This window comes from Neofelis nebulosa, chromosome 6 (genome assembly GCF_028018385.1).
Source record: "Neofelis nebulosa isolate mNeoNeb1 chromosome 6, mNeoNeb1.pri, whole genome shotgun sequence".
In the NCBI taxonomy this organism is placed as follows: domain Eukaryota; kingdom Metazoa; phylum Chordata; class Mammalia; order Carnivora; family Felidae; genus Neofelis; species Neofelis nebulosa.
Window position 1 is genome coordinate 42,958,230 of NC_080787.1, and position 19,429 is coordinate 42,977,658.

The following is a 19,429-nucleotide window of genomic DNA, read 5'->3' on the forward strand; positions in this document are numbered from 1 at the left end:
AGGTTGGAGGGGAGTCTCCCCACCCCAGTCACCCCATGTCCCCAGCTCCCAGCCTGCCATAATCACTCCCCAAGCATTTGTCCAAAGACCACAGTAATCAAGCACGTTTTTAAGAATAATTGTCATTAGAAGAGCCACAGAAAAATAATCACCACAGGCTGTGTATAGTTAATAAACAACGAAGAAAGGAGGACACCTTGTAAAAATGCAGTGTGGCAGGTCGGGTTTGTGGGGGCACAGATTCTGAGGTGGAGGTTAGCACGGGAGGCCTAACATGCCCGGGGACCAAGCCGGGAAGAGAAGGACAGGTCAACAGGAAGCTCAGGCCTGCAGAGATCTGAAGACGGGATGCTCTCCAGGGTGGCAAGGAGATGCCGGGGCTTTGGAGCCTGCGACAGCCGGTCAGGGGTGACAGGCCACCCTGGGAGGGGGACTGCCCTTGGTGAGGCCTCTCTCTGCAGCTGAGGCAGCCCCCTGGGGGGAGGGGCGGGCAGAGGAGGCCTTCTGCTCTCCCTATTCCCAGCCCTGGGGTAACAAGTCCATCAGCCTGAAGGAGGACGATACACCGACTCAGTTTGATGCAGACTGAGAAACCTTTTGCAGCCATCTGGGAGGACCGTGAACTTGAGGCTTGCTTGCTGGACTTCCAGTGGGAGAGCGTGTGTCCCACGGTGACAGATGTGTCTTCTATGTTCCGCAGAGCAGACATCCCCCCGAGCTGGGTTTTCTTTATGTGTCCCGGCCCTTGGTCACGGCAAGAAGCCCTCCACGGGCGTGTCCTGTCATCACAGTCGATTGCTCAGGAAGCTTTGTTGCCTTAGCCACTAACAGCAGCAGCAGCCTGTGTGATACCCACCCCCACCCCACCCCCACCATGCACCCCCTGCCCAGGATGTCCTGAGGATCTGGATCCTCCTGCAGCTCCAGGGGAAAAAGGGTAAGGACAAGGAGAAAAATGAAAGGCTGGGGCTTTCAGGAAAATGTCCCAGAGCACTGAAGGTCCAAAGAGGCCACCCAGGCCCCAGCGGGGCTGGAGACCTGGGGCGGGGGCTCTGTATTCCTTTCCCAGTACCCTGTATCCTTCCTGGGGAGTTCACGTGGGAGCAGGTTCCAAGGGTGGGCACCTGGTACAGGCTCACCCAATTCCGGGAGCCCCTCATCCTCGGCAAACAGGGATGGGGGGGGTCCCCTAACAGCTACCCTGACATCAGGGCACAGCTGAAGGCCTCTGCCTAGGTCCAGCACCCACCGCCTGAGGCCTGCCTGTGTGTCCCTCTGCCCTCCCTAGCCCCTTTCAATTTAGGGCACAACAGAGAAATAGGGCCCAGAGGGCTTTCGTGTGGACAAACCATACGCTAGAGCTGGAGAAGAGCTTGGGGACGAGCAATCAGGAGGCATTTACTCGGTGGTAAGAGGTTCCTGTCACTCTACTTGATCCTTGAAAGCAGTCTTGGGAGGTAGAGTTAGTGTCCTCTTTCACAACAGAGGACAATGAGGTCCGATAGGGTTAGTTACTTGCACAGGGTCACACAGTGACAGGGAGCATCCCTCAGTCCCCGTCCTGAGCCCTCTGCGGCTCTCCCACAGGCAGGGCTGTAAGTGTGCTGTTGCAGGATCTTGAATGGAGTGGGGCTCTGGGGGAGCTGTGTTCCCCGGGGAAATGAACCCCCTCCTAGTTGCACACCAAGGTCGTGGGCACGCCCTCCTGGTAGAGAGGACCGATACCACTCTGGGTGCGCGCGTGTGTATGTCCTGACACCGGGCTTGTGGGTTCGTCAATCTGAGTCCCTCCTCTAGTGCCCCCTTCTGGACGCAGGAAAGAGATGCCTCTTCCCTGCGGTCCTCCAGGATTACCTTCTGTCCCTTCCTGTCTCCCCACCTCCATTCTGGAGTGGCCCCCCAGCCACCATCGAGGCCCTGGCTGTGTCACTCTCCTGACAATGACATCTGCTGTCCCTCCTGGGAGGGCCCTGCTCCAGGGGGAGAGTGGAAATGCCACATTGATCCCTAGGTGCTTATTCCAGTTGCTCTAGACTAGTAGGGCCCCTGCTCCAGGGGAGGAATCCAGCCCATACTCTCCAGCCTTCACGGCAGGCGAGGCCAAGTCTGAGCGGAGGCCAGTGAAGCAGAGGCCAGACTCCCTGCCCTCCTCCAGCCCCAGGCGTTCCTCCAGGCTGTGCTCAGCTCCGAGCTGTCCTTGCTGGGTCCCACGTGGCTCCTCTCTTCCCAGGGGACAATGAGTCCTTGGGGGCGGGTGGGCGATCCACCCTTTTCTGAGCCGTGGCCTCCCCTGTGGTGGACTTTGGAGGGCCCTCCGCCTTCTGTGAGAGCTCAGGCCCGCAGCTGGGAACCGAGGGGAAGAGCCCTGAGTACAGCCCCCGTCCGGGGACAGGCTGGTCCTGCAGCCAAGGGGCTCTGGGCGGCCTGGTCACAACTGTCCCTAGAAGGCCTGCCAATGGGTGACAGGCCGCAGTGGGTTGGTGGCCTCTGCTGGCTGGCTCCCAGGACTTCAGGGACAGGCACTGCGGTCAAGGCAGGGCACATCCAGAGGCCCATCAGAGGGCCCGGGGCCCCAAGGGTGGGGGGCTTAGGCCGCTCTGGGGTCCCCTGCTGCCAAACCCCTGTGGATCTCCAACTCTTGGTCACTGTTCCTTCTTCTCCTCCAGGGCGGGGCCCCTGAGACACCGGCTGCCTCTGAGACTCTCTCCTCCCCAAGCACGTGGGGAAGCTTGAGGGGAGCAGAAGGCGGCTGAAGGCACAGGGTTCGGGATGGGGAGAGAGCAGTGGCCCACCCGTCTGCTCCCCTCTGCTGCATACAAGGGGCTCCTGAGCTCTCTACAAGGCTTCTCTGCCACCCAGCGGGGGCCTGGGACTCAGGGTCCCCTCGGTGGCTTGCCCTGCGGTTTTCGGCCTGGTGCCCTCCATTCTGAGCGTTCTCAGGTTCTTGGCAGCCCAAGGGGTCTGAGCGGGCCAAGAGCAGCCTCTGGTTCTGCGGGGGGCAGGGTGGGGGGCCTGAGTCCAGCATCGGTCTGGCTCCAGTTCACACAGGTCCCCATCTTAATCCTCCCCTGGCCTCTTGGGCCCCTCCAGGAACAGCTTTCCTACTCCACAGTTAAGTGGCCTCGGACCAAGCAGGCTTCCACGGAGGCTCCGGGCTTCCAAGTGGGTCCCTCCAGGCTCTAGCAGGATTGTTGCACACCCTGTAGCCTGGGAGGACAAGGACAGAGATGAAGGGCAGGGCTCCGGTGCTCCCCTTCCCCCACCCTCCTGGGCCAGTCCATCCCTCCTTCTGGCTCTGCCCTCCACTTTCTGCTGGGTCGGCCCCAGGAGGGTCATGCGGCACCCTTCCTGTTCACCCACCCTCCTCCCTCCCCTGGGCGCCAAGCAGTCCTTCTGGCCGACAAAGGTGAGGACACACCGCTTGGGAATGGAGTGCAGGCGGGCGCTTTGGAAAGCGTGTCAAGCCCCAGCCTCAGGAGGCTGGGAGGGTGGGCTGTACTCACTCCCCATGTGTCTCTTCTTCCAGAACCCATAGACCACGATCAACATCACAGGCACTGGGAGGAAGGTCAGCACCCCCAGGAGCACAATGGGATACGAATCCTGGTGCCTGAAGGGACAGGACGGAGCGGGGAGGAGGTGAGCACCCGGCTCCCTCCTCCCAGACCCATGTCTTCCTGCGTGCGGCAGGAGAGGAGCCAGACCTGGAGAAATCCTGACAGGTCTTGGCCGGGGTGATGGCCTCCCTTCCTTGGGAACCCAGCTGTGGCAGGAGGAAGTGAGGAGCTTGGGGGTCAGGGGAAGAGTCCCAGGTGGAGGGGAGCATCTCCTCCACTGTTTCCCCAAACCCGCTCACTGCTGAGGACGAGGACTCTTAAGGGACCCCCATTTGTGACAGAGGAGACTGAGAGTCTTGCTGTCCTCACAGTGGGAGCCTCTCGTGGTGGCCCTTCCTTCTTCTGTCCTCTGCAGCTGATGCGGGAGGGGCACAGCCTGTAACCCCTTGCCTGTATCACTCCGTGTACACCAGCCCTCGGCACCTCCATTCAAATATTTTTTGGCCTGAGGACTTTCTCTTGTTACTGGAGCCCTCTCTGCCACCCAGGACAGGCAGCCCTCTACCAATGGCCAGTGGGAGTAGGTGTATTAATACCACAGCTCTCTTGCCCTTCAGGTGGGCGTCTGACACAGGGCCCCAGAGCCCATTCCATGGGCTGAGCTCCGCTGCCCACAGTGGTGGTGGCTTGATTAGGTTCTCTACTGGCTCCCTGTCTCATTTCCCCGTGCTCTTTCCAGCATTCCTGGTCCCAGAGGTGGCTTCCGGGGGAACCCAATTTAAAGCATCCCCCATTTCCCACTTCCTACTCCCGAGGCCCATCCTTGTCCTGCCCCTACCTTCTCCTCTTCAACCACAGACTCTTAGGCTGACCCCTCCTCAGCCCTCACTTCCCACTGCCAGCCCGTATGGATGGCACCACTCCTTCCCAGCTTCTGGCGTCCTACCCACCCGCCATTCAGCAGCAGGCCAGACGGGCCTCCTGAAAGGGAAGGTCGGCTCTAAGTAGAGGCCCCAAGAATGGCCGCCATATCCGGTCAAACGTCATTCAGCCCCACGACCCCCGGGTACCTGTCAGGGGATAATTTGTTGATGAGAGACCCACTGGTATGGCACATTCCCGTGGTGGGTGATCTGGCACGCGGGGGCCCAGCCCTGGTAGACACAGACACTGGGCCGGCAGAGGAGGCTCCGGCATCGCTGGGGGGCACAGTCACGGTCTGGGACCCCACGGTCCTCCCGGGCCCCATGGTAGAGGAGCCAGCGCTGGTGAAGCTGTAGCCTGTCATGGAGGTCAGTCTGATGGACCCTGAGGCAGCAGAGGGCACGAGTCTGGTCATGGCGAAGAGACCAGGTGTGAGCACTGTCACACTGGTGGTGAAAGGGGCATCGGGGCCTGAGGTGGGGGCTGGGCCCTCGGTGACGACAATTCCACTCTGGAGGATACTGGCCAGCTGTGGAAGAGGAGTGCTTCTCTTGATGGCGGAGGCTAAGGGGCCAGAGAGGGAGGAACGTTAGATCAGGAGGGGGTCTCGCTGATGGGAGCGGATCCCTGTCTCCCCTCCTGGGTCTTGTACCCAGGGCTCTGCTCTGCTGAGTGACCAGCTGTTGGTCAGGGAGAAGGAAGAGACTTTCCATTTCTTTAGCCTGCCCTGTCGGGCCACCTGGGCCCAGAGGACACTCTCCTCCCCGCCCCCATCTCTCCAGTCACTTCCAGACCCTCCTCATTCCTGTGGGCCAAAGAGACTTCTTCACTATGATGTTGAACAGGGACTTTTCCAGGTGCTCCATAGTTGGCAAGTAGGGCCCAGGGAATGAAGACAGGGAAGCAACTGGGCATCAGTTGGGCGTCAGATTCTTGATTTCGGCTCAGGTCATGATCTCACAGATTCATGAGTTCAAGCCCCGTGTCAGGCTCTGTGCTGGCAAAGTGGAACCTACTTGGAATTCTCTCTCTCCCTCTCTCTCTCTCTCTCTCTGCCCCTCCCCCACTGGCACAGTCTCTGTCTCTCTCAAAATAAGCAAACAAACTTAAAAAACAAAACACGGGGAAGCATCAAAGGCCCAAATTCCACAGAACATCTCAAGCAGCAGAGTCAGATGCCCTTCTCAGGGGCTTACGAAGAGACACCTGCTACCCTCACCCATCACCTCAGCCTTTTACATCCCATTTTCAAGAAGGCTGGCGTTTGGGTGGTGGAAGAGGAGGGGGTTGCAGGAGGCTCCAGGTCCCATCTGGGGCAATGTGGAAACTATATCCGCAGAGAACAAGGGAACTGGAGAGAAGCAGTGGGGGAGAGAGAGGGCTGCCATGGGCTGCCATATGACATGACTGTGCATCACACAGACACATTCCAAAGGGCCAAATGTCCACCATGGAAGGTGTCCATCTTTCTGGGCAAGGGATCCCCAAACAAGCAACATTGGTGAGAGTGGGGATAGGGGAAGAGGCTGACCTGGAGCCAGATCTCCACCATCACCCTACGCAGCAGTGGGGACACCCCCAAAGACCCTCCAGAGAACTCATGCACAGGTGCCTTGGGAGGGCCGGCATCTGGACACCCACCTCACAGAGGATCCCAAAGGGCTGGGTACAAAAGAGTGACATCCGACACGGAGAGAGAACTCCTACAGCAGGCAGTGAAGACACACTACCACTCCCCTGCCTCCGCCCCTGCCTCGGTGCACCAGGGGGTTGGCAGGGGATGGCAGGGAGAGCGGACTGCCAAGAACCCCACCTTCCCTACCTGCCGAGACGAAGGAGAGGGAGTTAGGCAGCAGGCTACCCCCTTCCCCACTCCAGGTGGCTTGGTCTTCAGGAAGGAGTGGAGGGGCATATATTGCTAGAAGATTAGAGTTTTTAAACGGGCTGTGGATTTTTCTGTTTTCCTGATAACTGAAAAGGTCTGCAAAGTCGGAATCTCCCCAAACGGCCTTTAAGAGGTGGAACGTGAGATCTGACAAGGGGAGGGGGTGCGCAAAGAGAAAAGCGAAACCATTCCGTGTTTGTATCCCTACAAAGGCAGACTTCACTACACTGGTTTCCACTCTTCCCTGGGTCTGAAGCAGAACTGGAGAGGGGGGATCGAGATTTGGCTCCACATCTCAGAGACAGTAGTTGCCCGGGCTCAGTCCCACAGAAAAGGGAGATACAGAGGGATCAGGAGAATGTGGAAGGGTGGATAACAAATTTAATCATCACTGGCTGCTTTTTTTTCAGATTTTCTTGCTGGTTCCTTGCCGTTTCCTATCGTATAAATTTCGGGGGGGGGGTACCTTGGGGCTTGGCCCTAACTCTCCTTTTCGACACTCAAGGGAGAGCTTTTACATTCCCTTGATTTTTTAAAAAATTTTTTTAACGTGTATTCATTTTTGAGAGACAGAGAGAGACAGGGCATGAGTGGGGAAGGGGCAGAGAGAGAGGGAGACACAGAATCCGAAGCAGCCTCCAGGCTCTGAGCTGTCAGCACAGAGCCCGACGTGGGGCTCGAACTCACAAACTGCAAAATCATGACCTGAGCCGAAGTTGGACGCTCAACTGACCGAGCCACCCGGGGGGCCCCTACATTCCCTTGATTTTTTTTACAGCTTCATTGTGACACCAGTCACATCCCACATACTGTGCCCATTTACAGCACCAAATTCAATGGTCTTTAGTATATTCAGAGTCCCACAACCACCACCACAGCCAGTGTTAGAATATTTGCATCATCTCCTCACCCTTTAGCTGTGACTCCTCTACCTCCTCCTTTTGTCCCCCCCCCCCCCGCCCTAAACAACCACCAATCTGCTTTCTGTCTGTATGGATTTCTCGAATCCCCTAGACTTTAAACTATCTTCATGGAGATACTTCCGAGTATATCCCCAGCTCTGACCTCTCACCTGAGCTCCAGGCTGCACATCTACTGCCCATTTGGGGCTCCAGGAGGCATCTCAAACTTAACAGGACAAAATACAGCTCTTGGTATTTCTCCTCCAAACCAGCTCCTCTCCAGATTCGCCCTACTCAATAAATGGTACCGTCATGCACCTCGCTGATGGAACAGAAAACCTTAGGGTCACTCCTGATTCGTCCCTTTCGCTCACCTCCCACACGAGCAGATCCCGTCTTGCCTCCAGAGTGTACAGGGCGGGGGGCAGGAGGTCTGAACATCACAGATTTGAGCCCCTCCACTTCTCCCCGCCTCCAGGGCCCACGTCCTACTCTAAGACACTGTCATTCTCAGCCAGAACACCCAACAGGGGTCTCTGTGCCCATCTCTTACCCTCTTCCACAATCCATCCTCCACAAAACAGCCATTAGGCTCTTAAAGACAAGCCACAACACACCCCTCTAAATTCTCCAATAGCTTCCTATTGTACTTGGAATAAAACTCAAACTCCACATCAGAGACTTTAGAGCTGCTGTTTGACTCTCCAGCCTCATCTCCTGCCACTCTGCCCCACACTCAATATGGACCAGCCACACAGGCCTGCCTTATACAGGCCCAGCTCCTTGTCACCTCAGGGCCTTTGCACATGCACCTAGAATACCCTCTGAAGGACCCATATTTCAACAGGGCTAAAAAGCTCTCATCACGCTGGGCTCTGCTTGATGTCATCTGCTCAGGAGAGTCCTCTCTGGTCTCCAGCACCTCAATGGCTCCCTCCGCCACTGAATTACTGAATAAAACACTGACCTGCTTTATTTTCTTAAGAACGTTTATGGTTACCTACAATTATTTGTCTGATGATGTGCGACTGCCTGTCATCTCTCCTAGGGCAGGGCTGTGTCTGCTTTTGCTCACCCCTCTATCCTCGGAGCCTAGAACAGTCCCTGGCACATAGCTAGGGATGCAGTGAATATATATTTAACAGAAGATGGAATAAAAACAAAGCACACAGCACCCTAAGTATGAATCCTGTCTCTGTCACCTGCTAGCTCTGTGACCCTGGACAAGGTGAGATCCACAGAGGGCTTTTTATTTATTTTTTTTTTAATTTTTTTTAACGTTTATTTATTTTTGAGACAGACAGAGACAGAGCATGAACGGGGGAGGAGCAGAGAGAGAGGGAGACACAGAATCGGAAGCAGGCTCCAGGCTCTGGGCCATCAGCCCAGAGCCCGACGCGGGGCTCGAACTCATGGACTGTGAGATCGTGACCTGAGCTGAAGTCGGACACTCAACCGACTGAGCCACCCAGGCGCCCCCACAGAGGGCTTTTTAGATCTCATTTTCTTCATCGGTAAAATGGGGACAATAACGCCCACGAAGATGTCAGAAAAATTGCGAAAACCCTGCGGCACCCCAGGCCCACGGATGGATTATTATTCTTACTATATCTGCTGCGAACGGAGACTGGGGCAGGGAGGAAACCCTCTCCCCTCCCGTGCCCTGGCAGGCCAGCTCACCTGGAGACACCTCCAGAAGGAAGCCTGTCAGAGGGTACAGGGTCCCCGAGCTGTTGCGCATGCACCAGTACCGGCCCGAGTCCTGGCGCCTGAGGGCCTCCATGGTGATCTTGACTACCTTGGCCTTCGCGTCATCCTGCAGCAGGTAGCGTGGCCCCTGCGTCCAGACCCTGGTGAATCCAGGCTCGCACTTCTTCCTCCTGATTTTGCACCATACCTTGCCCTCCACGTGGTTTTTGCGGCTCTTGTAGGAGCACTGCACAGACAGAGTCTCCCCTTCAAGGTGCTGCACTTTAGTGTACACGTTCTCGGCGGGGACACCTGGGGAAACACTACTGGTGAGCGAGGTCTGGCCAGAGGCGGGGAAGGAGGCCTCTTGAAGGTCGAGGTGAAGGGAGAGGAGGTGGATATTGCCTGGAACTCACAGTTGTGGGGAGAGACACAGTCCTACAATGAAAGAGCTCCCCCGGTCAGAAAGGGGAGATGCACGTGATATGGCCAACAGCTAGCTCCCAGTCTGAGAGGGGAGACACAAGCCACTCCCTCACGGAGCTTCCAGTCAGTTGGAGTAGACATTAGCCCTGCCCTCTGGGAGTTCCCAAACTGAGGAGGAAGACAATAGTCGTGGGCCCCTGGGGAGTCCTAGAATGGTGCAAAAGATATAGGACTAGCCCTCAGGGAAGTCCCAGTCTGATGGTGGGGACACAGGCAAAGCCCTCAGGGAGCCCCAGACTAATGGAAGAAACTCAGCCCTTACACTCAGGGAGCTCCAACTGACACAGCCCCTTTCTTCATGGTATTTTCTAGCCAAAGGGAAGGTAACAACCCCATTTGCAGGGTCTTGTGGGAAAGACCCACGTCTTTGAGACAGAGGCACTGACACAGGTGCACAGCGAGACAGATGCACAGATGCAAACAGAAGTCACTAAGTTATAAAATTCCAGAACACAAGCAACTCAGGTAGATAAGAAAGTCCTGCATTTGAAAAAATTCAGAGTAAAAATGATTCACCAAGAAGTTCGTTTTAGTTATCTTCTAAATAGCAAGTTGTCTTAGTTCCTTTCACGTGGTATTTCATTTTAAAACGTTCTAGTTGCATAAAATCCATAGATTACAAATGCCCAAACATGCATCTCAATTCTCAGTGGGGTGCAAACCAAAGAATTCACTGTTCGTCTACAGCATGTTACAGTCTCGGCCTAGAAACAAGATGTGGTCCGTGCATTTCACAATCCACAGCCTGGCAGGAAGAAAGTGGAACTAGAAGTGGGGGTGGGCGATCAGGGGACAGGGAGAGAGAGAAAGCTGTGGTGCGCTCCCTCCACCCCTCTGCCTAAGGTAAGCTCAGTACTTACTCCTTTCACACCCCCAGAGCCTTTTGCACGCATACACACGTCTCTCCCCAGCAGGACAGAGTGGAGAGCACACATTTTAGAGTCTAAAAATATATGGGTGGGGGCTTGGGCGGCTCAGTAGGTTAAGCGTCTGACTCTAGATTTCGGCTCAGGTCATGATCTCAGGGTTCGTGGGATCGAACCCCTTGTGGGGCTCTGTGCGGACAGCGTGGAGCCTGCTTGGGATCCTCTCTCTCCCTCTCTCTCTGCCCCTTCCCTCTCTCTCTCTTAAAATAAAATAATAATAATAAAATATAAGAATAAAAAAAATATGGGTTAAAACCCTGGTTCTACCATTGATAGTGCCTGGAACGTAGCCAGTGCATCATGTGCTTCCGTTTCTAAAATGCAGGTCTCTCCAGACTTCTCCAGTAGAGCCCAGAGCTGTGATAGCCAAGGACCCGGCACAGGATTTGAGACATCTGCCTGTTTCCAACCCAGCTACAGGAGAGCTGAGGCTCAGGGTAAGGTAACACCCTCTCTAAGCATCACTTTGCCCTGCACAAAGTGAAAGGAATGACCAAACTAAATTATTTGGGGAGAGGGAGGTTTGGGGGACCCCAAGATTGCTCCGCACAGGAGCAGAAGGAGGAGGCTCCCTAGGGGAGGTGCATGGGTGGGGTGCCCTTGGAAAGGGTCTCCAGGGTGCTGGAGCCCATTTGAGCCCACCTTCCACCCCTCCCACAGGCAGTCACCAGAACTGAACAGGAAATGGTAACTTGGTTGCCATGGCAATAAGGGAGGCAGGAATGGGTGAGGCCCCCTCAAGGAGCATTTTGTGGGGTGGGCGAGGCCTTCAGAAATCGCTTCTGCTCAGGACAGGGGGATGGGGACAGGGGGTAGTGGCACAAACAACTGAGGGAGTTAAAGCACACACACGTGGTGCAATGAACCAAACAGCCCTTTCCCAACAAGGGAGGGAGGCTTTCTGTGTGAGGAAACTGAGTGTCCACGGTCAGAGGTCCTGAGCAGGCCTGGCAGATGAAGGGGCCCAACCAGAGAGGGTCTGGAGCTTTATCTTAGTTTGTGAGGCCTGTGGTAGCTTTGCCTGGGGCCAAATATAGGGATGCAACCTTCTCACTGTTCTCTGGTCAGGAGCCTCTAGGCCAGCCCCATCCTTCTCCTCCTCCAACCCCACAAAGCATGAAAGCGGGAAGGGTCTAGGAAAAGGCCACTCTCTCCCCGCCCCGCCCCCACCCCCACCCCCAAGCCAGCTCTCCTGCCCTCTGGTTCTCTCACCTGAGACAGGGCCCTGGAGCCACAGTAGCAGCAGCAGCAGCAGCAGGAATGCGGGAGCCATGGCTCCTTCCAGTTGGGGACAGTCACAGGCCAATAGGGGGCCAGGGACACCCCCCCCCCCCCCCCCCCCCCGCTCCAGGGTTAGGGCCCCAGGCCGCTGCAGGACGTGCCACTTAGGTCTGCCAGGGAAGGACCTGGCGTTCTGAAAGCGCAGTTGCCCATTTAGGGAAGTGAGGAAGTTGTAGGACCCACTGTGATCGGCAGACCGTGGGGCCCCGCAGAGTCTACTGAGGGCGAGGGCGGCGCTGGTTGCTGTTTACGCCCTCTTCTCCGAAACTTCGGGCAGGTGTGGCTGCTCCACCCAGTCTGGGCCCACCCCATCCCCCCAGCCCGGGAAGGCTTTCGGGGTCAGAAGACTCCCCACCGTCTCCAACCCCCTCCCGGAAACTGGCTGACGGGGGTGCCCCCTAGTCTGAAGCAGGGGATCCGTCGAGGGGGCTGGGGTGAGTTTTCTGGACCCTGAGCTACAGACTCCCTGGGATTCCCTGGGCTTAGAGACCCAGGGGCAGGGGCTTGGGGCTAGGGCAGGGCACCTTGGTTCCTAAACACACACACACACACACACACACACACACACACACACACACACAGTTTTCTCCAAAACACATTCACAAGGAGATTCGTGTAAACTCACACTCATTCACGCAAGGCCTCTCATAAAGCGTTTCTGGCGGTGCCCTGCCCCTCCCCCTCTCTGCCAGGTTCCTGGCTGGTCAGAACAGTCCTTCTCGCTCACACTTGCGAAGAACCCCTTACGTGCTCACAGGCGATCTTACTTCTGTCACGGTTAGAGTGACAGGGGGAAAAGATGCAAATTGTACAGTGCAGTTTGGACTCAGGGAGGCGCTTCTGTGCTGTCACAGGTGGGGGCGCACACACACACACACACACACACACACACACACACAAGCTGTCTCTCCTTTTGACAACATACTTGTCTCCTAACCTTTATCCCTCTCTCCAGCTCTCCTACCATCCGGTCTAACCGCCCACCAGCTTTGCCGACGCCCCCTCCCTTCCGCAGGCTCTCCTCCCCCGCCTCTCCAGAAACCACGCCCCCAGCCCCTGGGTTCGGCCCCGGCCCCCCTCAGGCACGCGCATGCCCACTCGACTTCCTCTCGCTCAACCCTATCTGGCCCAGACAGCCGCCAGGCTGCAGCCGAAATGACCCAGCATTTGGCCCAGGACCCCACCCTTCACTCAGTCCCGAGCGCTAAGAATCAGGAGGACAGCCTTCTGACATCCAGGAGCTGTGTCATCCGCTGTTTTGAGGGTGAGGGGACCTACACGATTGTGTGTGCTCCCCCTACTCACCCATGCCAACTTTCTTCTCCTTGGACAGGACTCAGTAACACGTCTTAAACTGAGCTTGAACTCCCAAATCCCAGACCAAGGACGTTTGATTTTTGCTGACTCCAAACTTTAAGTCTCTTCACTTACTCTCCGTTCATTCATTCGTTCGTTCGTCTCTACAATCTTACACGCCACACAAGGCGCCTGGCATTTGGGGTATAGGAATGAGTACACTTGTCACTCCAGACCTCTCAGCTCGCACTAGACGTGTTACACTTTCCTTATTCGCCCTTCCTTTTTAATACTTCTTCTCAGTCCTCAGATCCCGGCGTTCAAAGGCTATCTGCCCGTCCAGCACATGGTGTCTTCCTTCCTTCCTTCCCTCCAGCTCAGCACGAAGTGGTTTCAGGAGTGGGGGGTCCCAGTTATCTCTCGCGGGGACGTGTTGCCTGGAATCACAGTGATATTCATCTGCAGGGTTTTTTTTTCTATTAACTTAATCACAGTGGTTAATCACAGAATCCATTAACTTAGTGATTTTATTTTTTCACATAGATGTCTTGAATCTGCCTGGAGTCCACCTTTGTATTTAGTGTTAGGCAGGGATCCAGTACTTTGGGCTGCATGGACTCGGCCAGTTTTCTCAAGGATGTCTACCAAATAATGGGCCCTTCGCCCCATCGATTCGTGGCGCTTCCTTATAAGGTATGTTCTTGTGTATATATGGAGCTGTCTGGAAGTCTAGCCTGTGCCATTGTCCATTTGTAATTTCTTGCTGTTCCAGCACCTAATGTCAGTTGTATTACTTAGTAGTAGGTCTTAATATTTGGTAGGATGAGTCCTATCTTTTTTTTTTCACGATGGACATAGCTATTTATGCATCTTTATTTTTCCATATAATTTTACAGTAAGTTTATCAATTTCTCTAAAAATTAAACTGGAATGTGGGGCGATCTGGCTGCGATATGTCACCCCACCGATCACCAGGTTTGATTCAGTTGATCTGGCTGGCTAGGCAGGTGTTCCCTTTCTCCCTGACTGCTCCGTGAGCGTCCCTCCTGAAGCTGCTTGCTTGGTCAAAGAGGATGACTTTCCCCAAAAGAGGAGGACGGAGGCCCGTTCTTCCCTCAAGGGCATAGAGTAGCTGTGCTCCCCTGCTAGAGGCTCCAAACAAACTCTCAAGGTCTATTTGAAGGAGAATGTAGGGTGGTCAAGCTTCCAAGACTCCAGACACATCCAAATGAGGTGCATGTGTCAGTCTGCCTTTCTTTGAAAAAATAAAAAATAAAATAAAATAAAATAAAATATTAAACTGAAAGTGTGTTTCAGATTACAGTTAGAGACTTATAATTTGGGGGAAATTGACATCTTATAACATTATTGTCTCTTTCAAGATCATAGATCATTTGTATTTATTCAGATCAAAGTTAAATTAATTCTTCCTTAATACGTCACAGATTCTGTTGCTACTATGAATTGTATCTTATTTTGATTAGATGTTCTAGCTGATAATTTCTAGTGTAGATAAACACTTTTGATTTTTGTCAGTTGATCCTATATCCCGGAAACCTTGCTAAGCTCGCTCATGAGATTGAATAGCTTTTGGATTCTACTTATTTTTTCTAAGTAGATGATGCCAGCATCTCAAATCGTGACAGGTGTCCCTCTTCCTCGCTTCGGCCCTCCTTATGGCTTTGGCCAAGACCTCTAATACTACATGAGGCATTGGCGGTAGCTGTGGAAATCCTTGATTTGAATGTATACTTTCTTTACCTAGTTATATTTACTGTAGTCATTGTTATCCAGTCTTGACCAAATTATTTCTTCCTATTTCTAGTTTATTAAGGTTTTTTTTAATAATAACAAATGTGTTGAACTATTCTGAATGCTTTTTCTGCATCAGTTTGCTTTCTTCTTGTAGTTTATTGATTTAGTTCATTTAGATTTCCTGAAGTTAAACAGTCCTTTTGGTCCTGAGATAAACCCCACATGATCATAGCATTCATTTTTTTTTTTTTACCACACTGTTGACTTCAGTTAGCTAATATTTATTTTGGTTTTTACTCTATGTTCATCAGAGATATAAGCCTATAATTTAATTTTCTTGTTTTACCTTTTACTGGTTTCAAGATAAGATGACATTAGCTTCTTGAAATGAATGGGGTAGCTTTTGCTGCTTTTTTATTTTTTGCAAGCATCTTGTATAAAATATGAATCAAATGTTTCTTTTTTTTAAAGTTCTTTCTTTTTTTGTAAATGTTTATTAATTTGTTTTTGATAAAGAGAGAGAGAGAGAGGGAAAGGCAGAGAGAGGGAGAGAGGATCTGAAGCAGGCTCCACGCTCAGTGCAGAGCCCAACACAGAGCTCAATCCCACAACCCTGGGATCATGATCTGAGCTGAAATCAAGAATCAGACACTCGGGGCACCTGCATGGCTCAGTCGGTTGAGCATCTGACTTCAGCTCAAGTCACAATCTCACGGTTCGTGGGTTTGAGCCCCATGTCAGGCTTTGTGCTGACAGCTTGGAGCCTGCTTTGGATCCTCTCTCTGCCCTTCCCACACCCCAAATAAATAAACATAAAAAAAAAAGAATCAGACACTCAACCAACTGAGCCAGCCAGGCTCCCCACATGTGGCAAACTTTCTGAGGCCCAAAGTATTATACTGTCAAAGTCCCAAAGTATTATGATCTCATATTTGAGTGACAGTTTGGCTTGATATAAAATTCTAGGTATAAACTTCTTTTCTTCAGTCCTTTAATAATTTTACTCAACTGTCTTCTGGCATCCAGTGCTCCTCTTAAGAAGTCTAATGTAGATCTAATTCTCACTCTTTTGTCAGTGATCTGAAATTCTTTGTAATTTACTCTTTGTCTTTGATGTTCTTACACAAGATGGGATGTTCTTTGATGGGTTTAGGGCTGTGTGTGTGTGCATGTGTTTCCTATTTGCCCCTCTTGGCAAATTTTGAGCCCTTTTGGTCTGAGATCTTTCTTTTTTCTATAATTCTGAGAGATTTATATTGACTTTTTCTTCAAATATTTCTTCCTTTCCATCTTTTTTCTTTCGCAGGGATTATTAGTAACCATATGTTGGATGTTTCATGTCTCTTCACTCCTCTTTGATTCTCTTTGATTCTTTAATCTCAATGCTTTACAGGAACTTTCTGGGAGAATTCCTTGACTTTTCTTCCAGCTCATGCTCCAGCCACATCTGCTTTTTTTTTAATTTTTAATTTTTAAAAAATTTTTTATTTTAGAGAGAGAGAGAGAGCACAAGCAGGGGAAAAGGGCAAAGGAAGAAAAAGATAGATTCTTTTTGTTTTAACATTTTGTATTTATTTTTGAGACAGAGAGAGACAGAGCATGAGCAGGGGAGGGACAGAGAGAGAGAGACACAGAATTGGAAGCAGGCTCCAGGTACTGAGCTGTCAGCACAGAGCCTGACGCGGGGCTTAAAGTCACAGACTGTCAGATCATGACCTGAGCTAAAGTCGGATGCTTAACCGACTGAGCCACCCAGGCGCCCCAAGAAAGATAGACTCTTAAGCAGGGTCCATGCTCAGGACAGAGCCTAACACAGGATCGCTCCCACGACCCTGGGATCATGTCCTGAGCCCAAATCAAGAGTCAGATGCTCAACTGACTCAGCCACCCAGGTGCTCCTGCTCTTTATATATCACATATATTGTGGTCTTTATTTCAATCATAATATTTTTCACAACTATTATTTTAATTTAGCAGTGTTAATGGTTCTTGCTCTTGATTCATGTAATTTATGTCTTCCCTTACCCTTTTAGGCATACCACTAATATTTACCTAGAATTATTGTGCTGTCAATTGTCATAGTTCTCCTTCGGATGGTCTCTCTTGTTTAGTATGGTGTCACTCTTCAAGGTAGTAGTTCTCCTAAGACACCAAGTTGTTTTGACTTTTGAATTCAGATTCCTCTGGGGTGATCATATGCCCAGTCTGGTGATAGTAGAAGAATGGAAGGCTAAATCCTTCTACCTAGTAAACTTTAAAAGTGGGAGGGGGGGCCTGGGTGGCTCAGTCAGTTGAGCCTCTGACTTCAGCTCAGGTCATGATTTCACGGTTCGTGAGTTGGAGCCCCGAGTCAGGCTTTGTGCTGTCAGCACAGAGCCTGCTTTGGATCCTCTGTCCCTCTTTCTCTTTGCCCCTCTGCTGCTTGTGCTCTCTCTCTCTCTCTCTCTCTCTCTCTCTCTCTCTCTTTCTCTCTCTCTCTCATTCTCTCAAAAATAAACATTTTAAAAAGGTGAGATAGGTAAGCCCTAGAGCACAAGGGTACCCCTTATATACCCACATTGCTGCCACCCATCCTCTGTCCAGGGTTTCACCTTCAAACACTTTGGGAGATCCTCTTTAGTTTCTAACCCACCTGTCTTGGAGTTTGGAGAATGAAGGGGTTAGGGATCAAATGCCCATAGGCAGTTGATCATCTATCTTCATCAATACTCCACTGCTTTTGCTGGCCACTTGATCCCCTAGAGCACCTGTGACCTAGGCTTTTTCAGCCTGCTTCTACAATGAAGGGGAGGTTATGATGGTCTCAAAGCTCATGACTGCAAGGGTCAAGAGCAGAAATCAAAAATTTCTTCTCACCTGTTTTTTTTGCTATGTTTCTGGCTACCATGTGCCCATCTGTGGTCACTTTCTACACCTACCATTTGCATGCCAGTACAGCCTCTGGCTTCCACATTATGTGGGTTCCACTGATCTCATTCCAAAAATCCCATGTTTAACTGAATTTTCTACAGTGCTTTCAGAGTTAATGACCTGTATCCTCCTCCTTATTCCTCTCTCCCCAATTTTGAATCTGAGCCTTGGGGACTCCTCTGTAGCACCCTGTGCTTCAACCACCTTGGAAAGAATACTTGGGTCCCCTTTTCCTGACTCTGACACATGTGCATGAGCTATCTAGCCATCCCTTCCCAGGACCCTCCCTTCTGGTGTTGGTGAGACCCTTGCCTATCTGAGCTCAGAGCCATTGAGAGAGGGTGAGTAAGAGGTTCCCTCTGGAGAAGTGATCAGAACTAAGGAGGACACAAAGAAGGTAATTAATGCTCAGGGAACCAGAATAGAGAATACTATTGGCCTTCAAAAACCTTGAGAGGAAATGGAAAGGGGACACAGCTAGCTCTTTAGGGTCCCTCAGGCCAAGGGTAACTGATGTCTGGGATCTTTGTAATCAGCTGAAGTCCAGACTGGCACTGGGCTCAAAAGGGAGCAGTTTCTCCCCTGAGCTGGTGGGAAACAAGGGGATAGGGCTAGGACACGACGGTATAGGGTCTTCCTGGATAGACTTGCCTCCTAGGACACCCAGCCAGCCCTCTGGTCACAGAGCCACCCTGCTCCTGGCCCCAACCCTGACCTTCACGCCCTGCATCTCACCTGAGGCCAGGAGTACAACAGGACAGGTGGGCAGGAGCAGGTGTAGGGCTCCCCAAGCCATGCTACTCCAGTCTGTTTCTGAAGATGAGAGAAAGGGCGCCTCTGGGGAGAAGGAAGCATAACATAAGCCTGATTCTGCCCCAGCTTCCCAGCATCTCTGAGGCAGAAGAACCGAGAAAGACCAACACCTTGATTGGAGAAGTGAGTACCCTGACAGGTAGGCTTTGCGGGGAAAGGGGAGGGAGGAGCAACCAGGCCTGAGTAGGGGGCCACCACCTGCAGGGTCTGTCTCTGGGCCTAGAGACCTCAGTCCTGTCTCAGTGGCTGTCTTTTGCCCAGCTTCTCCCCATGTCTGTCATGCCACACCTTCCACCCCATCACATTCCTCCACTGTTGCTGCAAAACGCTCTGAGAATGCCCAAGAAGAGAACCATAGTGAATGAAGAGGCCATTCCTCTATTCTTTCTCTCCATGCACTGCTTGTAGGTGGTCAGGGGGCCATGGCATCCCCCTGGTACCCAGAGCAAGACAGGGACTCCATACCCAGGCATGGAGTCAATGATGTGTTTTCATCCTGGGGTTTCATCATTAGGATGGTCCCTGGGAAAGGTGGGGGCCAGGGCAGGAGAAGCACTGAGCATGGGTATCAGAGGGGAAGGCGGAAGGGATGGATCCAAGGAGGGGAGCTCAGCACCAGCTCCATCACTTCTCATTCCCTCTAGGTGCTCCACCAACATTGTTTGGAACAAAACTTGAGTGGGTGAAAGATGAAAAATGTGTGTGTAAAACATGCAGAAGAAAAGACAGCCAACGTTGGAATGAACTGAGCAACGTGATAAATAAAGTGGTAAAGTGTAAAATAACTATCCGTGAGTCCATATTGATATAAATGAATGACTGAATAAATTTACAGATAAGTGAATTCCAAAGAAGACTTCCAAATAATTTATATAGATACTCTGTCCTCAAAGCTGGCGGGGGGGTGGGGGGGCGAGGGCGTAACCCCCACCCTTTGAGTGTGGGCTGTCTGTGGTGCCTTCCTTCCAAAAAGAACAGCGTGGAAAGAGGGAAAGAATAACTTCA

General features: G+C 52.3%; 1 protein-coding gene and 1 long non-coding RNA gene across 8 annotated transcripts; one reads left to right on the forward strand and one right to left on the reverse strand.

The window, feature by feature from the left end:
• Positions 1 to 102: 102 nt before the first annotated feature.
• On the reverse strand, positions 103 to 18,492 carry TREML2 (triggering receptor expressed on myeloid cells like 2). 5 transcript variants are annotated; one of them, XM_058733880.1, is made up of 6 exons: positions 18,347 to 18,492; positions 12,956 to 13,383; positions 8,949 to 9,269; positions 4,628 to 5,045; positions 3,504 to 3,610; positions 103 to 3,207 (listed from the first exon to the last, which is right to left on the reverse strand). In XM_058733880.1, exons 2-6 carry the CDS (start codon positions 12,957 to 12,959, stop codon positions 3,113 to 3,115), a joined length of 945 nt encoding a protein of 314 aa, XP_058589863.1. In that variant the 5' UTR covers positions 12,960 to 13,383; positions 18,347 to 18,492; the 3' UTR covers positions 103 to 3,112. The 5 variants fall into 5 exon arrangements, 4 of the variants coding, with proteins under 4 accessions (XP_058589863.1, XP_058589862.1, XP_058589861.1 ...); XR_009262968.1 differs by lacking the exon at positions 12,956 to 13,383 and having other exon boundaries at positions 4,662 to 5,045; XM_058733879.1 differs by lacking the exon at positions 12,956 to 13,383.
• LOC131514183 (uncharacterized) lies at positions 10,203 to 19,268 on the forward strand. 3 transcript variants are annotated; one of them, XR_009262971.1, is made up of 5 exons: positions 10,203 to 10,286; positions 10,695 to 10,806; positions 12,343 to 12,504; positions 13,490 to 13,639; positions 18,491 to 19,268. It is a non-coding gene; the product is annotated as an uncharacterized LOC131514183 (long non-coding RNA). The 3 variants fall into 3 exon arrangements; XR_009262969.1 differs by lacking the exon at positions 12,343 to 12,504; XR_009262970.1 differs by lacking the exons at positions 10,203 to 10,286; positions 10,695 to 10,806; positions 12,343 to 12,504 and adding an exon at positions 11,961 to 12,084.
• Positions 19,269 to 19,429: the final 161 nt, after the last annotated feature.

What these genes read in the sequence shown, in the direction of transcription:
- TREML2 (XM_058733879.1), bottom strand. Translation starts at nt 18,407, where the DNA reads ATGGCTTGGGGAGCCCTACACCTGCTCCTGCCCACCTGTCCTGTTGTA. An exon ending in AACAAATTATCCCCTGACAG is followed by an intron (nt 3,611 to 4,627) that starts GTACCCGGGGGT and finishes CTGTCCCTTCAG; the next exon opens with GCACCAGGATTCGTATCCCA. An exon ending in GAAGAAGAGACACATGGGGA is followed by an intron (nt 3,208 to 3,503) that starts GTGAGTACAGCC and finishes TTGTCCTCCCAG; the next exon opens with GCTACAGGGTGTGCAACAAT.